The sequence below is a fragment of the Podarcis pityusensis genome, assembly GCF_964106645.2.
Source record: "Podarcis pityusensis genome assembly, chromosome: 6".
NCBI lineage: Eukaryota > Metazoa > Chordata > Lepidosauria > Squamata > Lacertidae > Podarcis > Podarcis pityusensis.
Window position 1 is genome coordinate 50,613,229 of NC_138030.1, and position 9,123 is coordinate 50,622,351.

Genomic DNA, 9,123 nt, shown 5'->3' on the forward strand with positions numbered 1-9,123 from the left:
AGAAAATCTAATTTGAGGCCAAGATCATCTTCCATTTATCCAGCCAGACAAGCATATTTCAAAATTCAAGCAGAGGCGGCTAAGCTTCACACAAGGGACCAAATTAGTTTATCAACACACAAGTATAAAACCAGCCATCTGCACACCAAACTAGCTAGTTTGAAATCAGGTTATGCGCTAGCGATTAACCAAATCCAAAATCATGTCAGCACTAGATTTAGTGAGTCACAACTAGTTCAAAGGCTTCCAGCAGGGCGAAATAAGATTTACACCGTCAGCATGAGCAGAATCTAGCTCTCTGTTACAGCAAAGAAGTGAATAAAAGTTATCCTTTCTGTAAGATGCACACAACTAACTGCATGCTTTCGTCAGATCTCGCTACCAACCAGCTACCCTAGAATACCCCCCACAGGATAGCTGCCCTTACTTCATTTTAAACCCCTTAATAAGTCTGCAAAGTTCTCAGGACAGATCGCTATGTACACCCTCCCACTCTGCACCTAGCTAAGTAATCTACAACGGAAAAGCTCCCTCCACCAGATGACTGAGTGGATGGCCAGAGCCCATCATCCCTACAGATTCCTCTGTTCAGATGTGGCCTCCAGTTCCAGCCCCAGCTCATGAAACCCATCTTGTTTGGGACAGTCATTTTGCCTGTGCTAATAGCTCCGCATCAAGTTTGCACAAGCCCAGCCCTTAAAATGAGTATGAGTGCCTGTGGGAGGGAGGGAGAAAGACCTGCTTGTTGGGCTTGGGACCTGCCAGAACTTAGTCACCCTTATTAATTTAAAGAGGAAGCTTTCGTGCCTAGCAAGGAGTGAAACTACCAGTAGATCCAGTACAGGAGCTCAGCTGAGCCAGAGGGATGGGTCATGCCCAGCCTTGATAGAATTTGTGGAGGAACCTGTCCTCTAGCCACCTGGCATCACAGAGACTCAGAAGTCCTTGCTTCCTTTTAATACAGCTGCAAACACAATCCTGGTTCCTGAGTAGGGTGGCCAGCTACAGACAATGATGGGACTCCTGCGCCTTTAACAAGTGTGTAAAAGTGGGGATTTTAGCAGGTACATAAACACCACTTACTTCCACACAACTATTAATGGCATAGGAACCCTATCCCTCTTTGCACCTGGCCACCTCATACCTGAATTTCCGTCTGTGTTAGGCACCCAAGCAAAATGGGGAGAAAACTGAAACTGGCACATCTGCAGGTTTCGTTAGTCCAAGTGTTACTGAACTCCCAACTCGTATCAGCCACAAGGGATTGGGAATGACAAGAGTTGCAGTCCAACCACTTCTGGAGGGCCACAGGTCCCCCACTCTTGTTTTTAAACCTAACTTGTGAAACAAAGAGCAGTTTCCTATTTTAAAAGATGTCTACCTCGCCATTTCAGACGCCGTCCTCCTGCCCACATATTTTTTGCAGTTAAATTAGAAATAAACTACTTTAGTTCAGATTTTTTATTATTTGTCTGCATCAGATCAACAATCTTTAAAAGGTATGCATATAGAGAAAACTAACATTTTGCACGGTAGATTGCTCGATGGGCCCAAGCCAAACACACACACAATATTAACAATATAATACAGACAGGTGCAGTGTACATACCAGGGCTGAGGTCATTCACCCAGCCTATAAAAAAACAACAACAAAAAACAATACATTTACAGCATTTTTAAAAAGAATTACAACTTGTTTGCAGGAGCTACATATTGAGAGGGTCCTTTTCTCTTCGGAAAGAAAGTTTCAAGTATAGCAGAAATGGACAAAAATGCCCTTTACAAAAAAAATTTAAAGTAAAAAAGCTGCCATGGCAGTTGTAGGAGAGGGATTGCAGCTGCAGCAGTACCTGGCTTCATGATCATCCTTTGGAAGGAGACACCAAAACAGATATTAAAAGGTTATCAGTTAATCAACCAAATCATTAGCCTTGTAGAACAGATTGCTTTCATGATCCAAACAGCATCTTTACTTTGAGCAAAGGAATAGGCACTTCAGGACAAATGATTGCAAGAACAGAACCATAGTTTTCAGTTGTACTTTTACAAAAATGTCGCTAGTACTTTTACAAAAATGTCGCTAGTACATAAATCTACAAGAGTCTTGGAGCATTCGTTGCCTTACACATTTGTTTAAGAAGCAAGCAAAGATGGCTTTCTTTCCCATTTACGAAGACAAGAGGTTGAAAATCATGTTACATTCTCACAAAGCACCTAGAGGTATTGCAACCAAGCAGATGTATGGACATCTTCTTGTCAGTTAAAAGCTAAGACAGTTTGGTTGCAATACTATGCACACTTATCTGCGAGTAAGCCCTGCTGAAAAAAAAGTGGGATTTATTTTTCAGTAAACATATAGGATTGTACAGTTAGCCAGCCAAAGCACAATTCTATATAAACTTATTTAAAAGTGGCTCCCACTGCATTTAGTGTGACTTGTTCCGTTGAAAGCAAAGATCACATCCACAAGAAATTTAGCTGGTTGACAGCACCGAAGTAGTACACATTTATAAGGCAACTTTTTGAAGGTTTTGCTTATAAATATGTGATATCTCAATTTTGCAGGGAAAAAGTGTATTTGAATGTTAAGGCATTTTTGGCAATGCTTTAGCAGCATCTCTGAGCAGGACAAGGGGGGGGGGAATTAACATTGCATACTTTGGGGATACTTTGCATACTTTAGGCATACTTTGGGGTTAAGGGTTGGGGGGGAGAAAGACAGGATTCCTCTGCTTAATAAAAGTTGTGTAGAAGATGTAAGCCTGCGTGACAACTTACAACTATTAAACTATACAACTAATTAAAGATGCCGGAGTCTTGTCCTCATTTTCAGCTTGGTCACCTTAGAACACTTGCTAAACTCAATGGTGCTTTTTTTGAATGCATGGATTGTGCTGTTAGTCCCATTAAACTCAAATGGGACTGGCTTCTGAGTTAAGTATCAGCAGGATTGTCCTGCACTACATTGGTCCTTGAAACCCTTCAGCTCATGCAATCTTCCAGAATAAGTTTTGCCTTTTGTTCAGGGTTTATATTTTGGTTTTACAGCCTGTTCCAGAAGTGACCATTTCAGAAAAAAGTTGACTTCCCCCTAGTCCCTTCCCTGGTCATTATATACATTGGCAAAACATGAGGTAACACCCCCGCCCAAATCTATCTTTGATTAAAAAATTTTGGTATGAGATGCAGATGTTTTAATTCACTGGGGTAACATAGTTCAAGCCAACCTTTTTGGATCTGTCCCTTTTGGCACCATCCCTTTGAACAAAAGGAGCCAGCAAGTTTAAATTTGTCCCTCTTTTCCTCAAGGATACCTACTATAAAAAGGTAGTTTGACAAGAGCAAGCATTTTACATTACAAGATAAAAAATAAAGACCATTGTACAGAGCAAAACATTAAAAAGTTAAACTCGCTTGAGGCAATTGACATAGTCTTTGAACTATGGCTGTGTGCACACTGAAGATTTGGAATGGGAATGGCAGAGATATGCTGCCACAATTATAGTGCCCACACACAAATATTTCCAGTGCAATTTTTCATATACTCTGCTGCAGTTAGATCTGTGTAACTATTCACTCTTAAATACACAAACGTTTTCCATATTGCCATGGAAGAACCAACTGGGTTTCCTCTTTAAATATTAAAATGTTTTACTAATATATACATAATTTACCTCTTCCAATAAGAAAATATTCCATCCCTTCATAAATAGAGTTCAGAGTCTCTTTGCGTCCCTGCCCCGTTGTCCTGTCCCATCCCCCTCTTCTTCATCCCTACCACATCCCACCCAGGTGCCCCGGGAGCAGGCCATGCTTCACACATGCCTCTTCATGTGCAGGGCCAGGTGATCTGATCGGGAGAAGGCACGGTCACAGAGGTGGCACTGGAAGGGCCGGACACCAGTGTGTTTGCGGTAATGGCGTGTTAGTTCATCTGACCGTGCAAATTTCCAGCCGCAGCCTTCCCAGTTACAGTGATAAGGCTTCTCACCTGGAAAAACAGAAAAGGAGAGAAAGGTGAACTTTCTAGCCTGGTGAAAAGGAGTGCAAATGGCCCTGTCTCCACCCACCCTGGGGCAAACACTCGCCCAAATAAAAGATCATGTGGGCCTATTCCAGGGAATGTGCTCTCCACTGATCTCACATCCCTGGTGAAAACTGGCCCCAACGATGTCCTACATTGGACATAACCGCTTTACATCAAACTCGCATTAGTTCAACCTAGTCAGCGGTCTTAACTGGAGAGTTCTGTAAACAAACTTCCGGGCAAACAACATGCACAGGATTGTATTGCATGCGCCTTTCCAGAAACAATTTAATTCGTGGAATAAAGCAACAAGGCGCACTGGCGCTGTCCTGCCAAGCTCTGCTCCTGCAGCGTCCCCTGTACACAAGCCGCACATTCCCGGGAAGACATGATTAGCCAAAGCACGCCCAAGTGTCATATAAGATCAGCCTGGCAGAGTTTGCTGCCAGTTTTCGCACACTCTGCGAGTCTGCCCTGCGTCCAATTCTCCACATTGCTACACCCTGTGCGCCCACGGGGGGGGGGGGAACACCTCCGCCCCGTTCCTCCTCTTGGGGAGCCCTTCTCCGCGAGCCCGCTTCCCCACATCCACCCACCCGAGGCGGTCCACATCCCCCTCCCTAACTCCACTCCCAGCCCCGCGCCCTCCTGCCCGGGCCCTGCGCCCTTCTTACCCGTGTGGGTCCGCATGTGCGCCTTGAGATGTGAGCTCTTCGTGTAGGTCTTGCCGCAGCCGGCGAACTCGCAGTTGTGGGTGGCCGTGCGCTTGCGCGCCCAGGACCTGCGGCCCCTCTTCGGCTTGCACTCCTCCGGGGGCCCCATCGGGGCATAGTAATCCAAGACGGGCGAGTTGGGCGGCGTTACCAGCAGCCCGTGCAGGCCCTGGGCGTGCGCGTTCAAGGACTCCCGGAAGACGCTGAAGTGTCCACGGAACTGGGGCTGCATCTGCCCGGCGAAGTTGGGCGGGAAGAGGTGGGCCCCCCGGGGGTAATGCTGGGGGGCTCCCATCTGCGCGTGCATGTCGCCGGCCGCGGGGCTCATCTGCTCGCTGGGGAAGCCGGAGGGCGCGTGCTGCGGGAGGGGCGGTTGCTGCTGCTGCTGCTGCATCATGGCCTGCATCAGGAGGGGCTTGTGGTCCAGAGGAGCGGGCCCCAGGCAATCGGGGCTGCCGCTCATCATGCACGGCTGCCCGTCCATCGGCTCCTGCTTGACGCGCAGGTGCTCCATGGATAGGCCCCGAGCTAAGCCTGGGGGAGCGTGGGCCAAGCCAGGGGCGCGCAGCTCCGTGTATTCCCGCCGCTGCAGCTCGCAAGGGCCCGGCCCCGCTGCCGGGTGCTGTTGCATGTCCTGCGTGAAGAGCTCGGCCATGTAGCTGTGGCCGGGGCTGGGCATGTAGGACGCGGCGAACTTGTTGGAGGGCTGCTGGTAGTTGGAGCTGTCGCTGTCGTAGGTGGTGCCGCAGCTCTCGGGAGTCTCGGGCAACGGGTAGTTGGGGTTGGGGTGCGGGGGCGCCGCCACCCCCGTGGGCTGCCCGTTCGTGGTGTGCGCCAGGATGAACTCCAGGTCGACGAAGTTCCCTAACTCGTCCGCTTCCCTCTTGATGGTCGCGGCGCCCTCCACGTGAGTGGGGATCCTCTGCTGCTGCTGCTGCTGCTGCTGCTGCGTGGATAGGAGCAGCGGGGTTATGGCGGGGAAAGAGTTAAGGTGCCAGGCGCAAACATGCTACTGGGGAGCCAAATCCAGACACTATTTATAGCACCCCCTAACCTGAAAAACGGGTTGCGCGCACCTTCCCTCTCCGATGAGTTTAAGGGCAGGGCGCGCCTGGCACTCAAATCACTTCGAATTAATACCAATCTGCTAGGCTCCACTGGATCCCACCCGATCCCCTCGTTATGGTTTGGAGGAGCGGATCCTGCGTCTACACAGCCTGCTAGTACGCCAGTCAGGAATGAGCCGGGATCGCTTCCTGATCTCTCCAAAATGTACCCATCTCCTCTTGGAATGTAGTTAATTATGGAGGAGCTAATTGACTTGACCCCCCCACTAGCCCCGCCCTCTCTCCGCCCCCGCCCCAATATTTGATTGGTTCCGCTCAGCGAGAAGCCCCTCGCGCTGGAATATGACTGGTACGCTCCGTCCTTTGCAGATTACGGCGGTCTTTACCAAAACGTCCCGCGGAGAGTTAAGTTTAAATTTCTCGGCCGTCAAAAAAACTTCATCCTTTCCAAGTCCCACAAAAATATGTTCAAGGTGTTTTTGTTTCTAGCTAGCCTTTAAATTGTTAGATCGCCCAGAAATTGTCGTGGGACAAAAATACATTTTGCACGCAAATACGTATAAGGGAGCCGTGACGACCTTTAAGAAGAAAAGGGAGATTTTAAGGGGGGGGGGGAGAGAGAGCAATGCTTAACCACCTTCCTCCTCCACTACCACGCTTTTCTGCTCAAAGGCTCTACCCCAATAGCCTTTTTCGTAGGGACACCTATTCCGGCTTCAAAATGCCCCTCTCCCAAAGTTTCTTTATTAAACGATCAGAGCTTGCACGCGCCGCCACTGCCCCTCGGGGTGCCTAACGCTGCGCAGGATCGGGACACAAATCAGGTAGGAATTCCAGTAACTGTGAGGGGCTAACTTTGCTACCGAACAATTCGGGCATCAATTCAGCCTGATCAGGAACTCCACCCTTACTCTCTGCACGTACTCCTGGACCAGGATAAAACTCGCTTATATACATTCTAGTATCCTGCCCGCGCTCCAAGAGGCTGAGTGCGGTATTTTAGCCTCACAGCTGTGAGTTGAGTTTAAGGCATGTGCCACTCCAAAATTCTTAAGATAATTTCGATAAGTTTTTTTTTTTTTTAAGCGAAAACCTCAATAACGTTGGTGCCCTCAAACAGCTCAGGCAAGAGTTTTAAATTAACATCGTTGAAAAATCTTATTGCTCGCAGCCGATCCTGACCTGTGTCATTTTTATATGATCCAAGGTAGTTTCTCCTCCTACGAGTGCAAAGACCAGGAACCTCCCCAGCAAAGCCAGGCAGGTTAGAAGTGGGGTGCAGCCTCAAGGCGCCGTCGCGCAGAGTTTCCAACACCCCACCTCAAAATACACATCTGGATCCTGGCGGCGGCAAGGGGCGCAACGGGGGGCGATTAAGAACGGGAAAACTGTCCCCGGGGGCCAAGGGCCCCTGCCCCGCAACCCCTCCAAATAGTCTCGGAGCGCCATTCCGTTAATATTAGTTTTAAAGGACGGGAGGGTCTTCCTTGCGCCTTGCCCCTCCGGCGCTTTCCCAAACAGTTCCGTGCGCCCTCACCTGTACCATGTCGGGCTGCCGGTCTTCCAGCGGCACCAATCCGGCAAAGGTGGAGATAGACGGCAAGACAGCTTCCTCCACGGCTGCGCTCATCTTGCACGGTGGCTTGAGCGGGAAAGAGCTAGGAAACTGCCCCGAGTCCGGCAGCTCCCCTCCAGGCACTGAACGAGCGCTGAACTTCTGCAAGCGCCAAAAAAAAAAAAAAGTTTCCTTGCGTTCCAGTAGTAAAACAGCTGAGCTCCCGTGCGCTCTGATTGGCCGAGGCGAACTACATATTCAGGAGGCTCATCTTTGGAATTTATTACAAAGGAAACGGCCACGCCCACTACAAAGGTCTCGGCTGTAGTCGAAGCTCCTTGACAAGCAAATGGAAATGAGCAAGAAAATCCCATTCTTGGTAAAGGAAGGGGGGGCAACTTCCCCCTTTTTTTTAGATCCAGAAGCAGACCTACTAAGTAAGCGGTCTTTACTCTGGAGCAATTGTCACGGAATGCTTCCGGTAGGCACTTCGTAGAAAATCGATTCGGAGAGAGCAGCCTCTTCGAGATCTACGGTGCTCTAGTGATTAGTTAGTGTCCGCTTGGGTTTGCGGAGAGGCAGGTTTAAATCCTGGCCAACTGGCGATGGCTAAGAGACCACGCAGGAGGGGTTGTTGTATGCGAGGATAAAATTGCAGTGTGTGTATGAGAGACAGAGAACATCAAATACTGTACCCTGCTTTTCCTAGAAGGAGAGGTAGTGTGTGTGTGTGTGTGGTCGAGAAATATAAGATACAACTTATAGTTAAAGCCAGGATCCAGCTTCTAGGGGAAGCTATGAACCTATGCATGGAAGCTTGGAAGTCATTCTGCACGCTTCATGCATAATTGCAAAAAAACAGAAGTGCAAGTGGTGGTTGCCCAGTTAACTGTAATAGCAATGTCAGGGAGTTGTGTTTTGCCTCTGAACATCTCATGAAGCAGAGAAGAAAACAGCTACAATGAAGGGCTGTAAGAAGATCTTACGTGCCCCCACCCCAATGTCCACAGCTGAAAATGGCATAGTTGGGGCTACTGCTAAAGTTCCAAAGAACATATACCAACACCCATTAAAGCCCAAAGTTATGTCTTATGCAGTTATGCTGCTTTCAACTTTGTTACATTGTATGTCTAATTTAAATTGTTTTCTTCCTTTCTATAAGGTGTCCTGATTTTTCTTTTTAAACTGGACATCCTATCGGTATTGTTCATAAATTTTAAAAAGGGTATGAAATAGGAAAGGCAGATCAGGTGGCTGAACAGGCATGTTTATCTTAATTAGAGAGTGAGAAGGAATATTGAAAGTCAGGTACAGTACTTCAACAACCTATACCCAATCAAAATGTTTCACAGCAGACTGAAATCCTCCATAAAGTCTTCACAGAAAGGCATCCCATAACTGCCCTTGGACTCAGTTCAGAAATTCAGAGATGCCCATTGTAAAGGGATATTAGGGGTCTATAGAAATACAGTTCTGCTATTCCTCTTCAGTAATTTGCTGTGGAAGTAGCATCTATAGCAAATGAGTTCTGGTTCTGATGCATGATTTTCCCTCCAAGGAAGAAGGTAAGTGGAGAAACACACAGGGTGATAGACATAATGTTTGGCACACAATGTGTTTCATGGGTATCTCCACAAAAATAATGATTAGAATTGAGTGAAATAATTTAAGAGAAAGGTCTGACTTCCAAGTTTAGAAACCAAACGGGGCAAATTCTTAGCCCCACCTCCCAAAAGACAGCAGAAGGGAGATGTCACAATA

At 47.9% G+C, this 9,123-nt stretch overlaps 1 protein-coding gene across 3 annotated transcripts; it reads right to left on the bottom strand.

Annotated features, from left to right (window-relative positions):
• Nucleotides 1-1,446: 1,446 nt before the first annotated feature.
• Nucleotides 1,447-7,564, bottom strand: KLF17 (KLF transcription factor 17). 3 transcript variants are annotated; one of them, XM_081008897.1, is made up of 3 exons: nucleotides 7,345-7,564; nucleotides 4,702-5,671; nucleotides 1,447-3,991 (listed from the first exon to the last, which is right to left on the bottom strand). In XM_081008897.1, exons 1-3 carry the CDS (start codon nucleotides 7,435-7,437, stop codon nucleotides 3,816-3,818), a joined length of 1,239 nt encoding a protein of 412 aa, XP_080865023.1. In that variant the 5' UTR covers nucleotides 7,438-7,564; the 3' UTR covers nucleotides 1,447-3,815. The 3 variants fall into 3 exon arrangements, with proteins under 3 accessions (XP_080865023.1, XP_080865021.1, XP_080865022.1); XM_081008895.1 differs by having other exon boundaries at nucleotides 4,702-5,683; XM_081008896.1 differs by having other exon boundaries at nucleotides 4,702-5,674; nucleotides 7,345-7,562.
• Between the last annotated feature and the right edge of the window lie 1,559 nt (nucleotides 7,565-9,123).

Coding starts and splice junctions, on each gene's coding strand:
- KLF17 (XM_081008895.1), bottom strand. CDS start 7,437: ATGAGCGCAGCCGTGGAGGAAGCTGTCTTGCCGTCTATCTCCACCTTT. Junction 5,684..7,344: donor GGCAGCCCGACATGGTACAG/GTGAGGGCGCAC, acceptor TCCACGCAGCAG/CAGCAGCAGCAGCAGCAGCA. Junction 3,992..4,701: donor GCACATGCGGACCCACACGG/GTAAGAAGGGCG, acceptor CTGTTTTTCCAG/GTGAGAAGCCTTATCACTGT.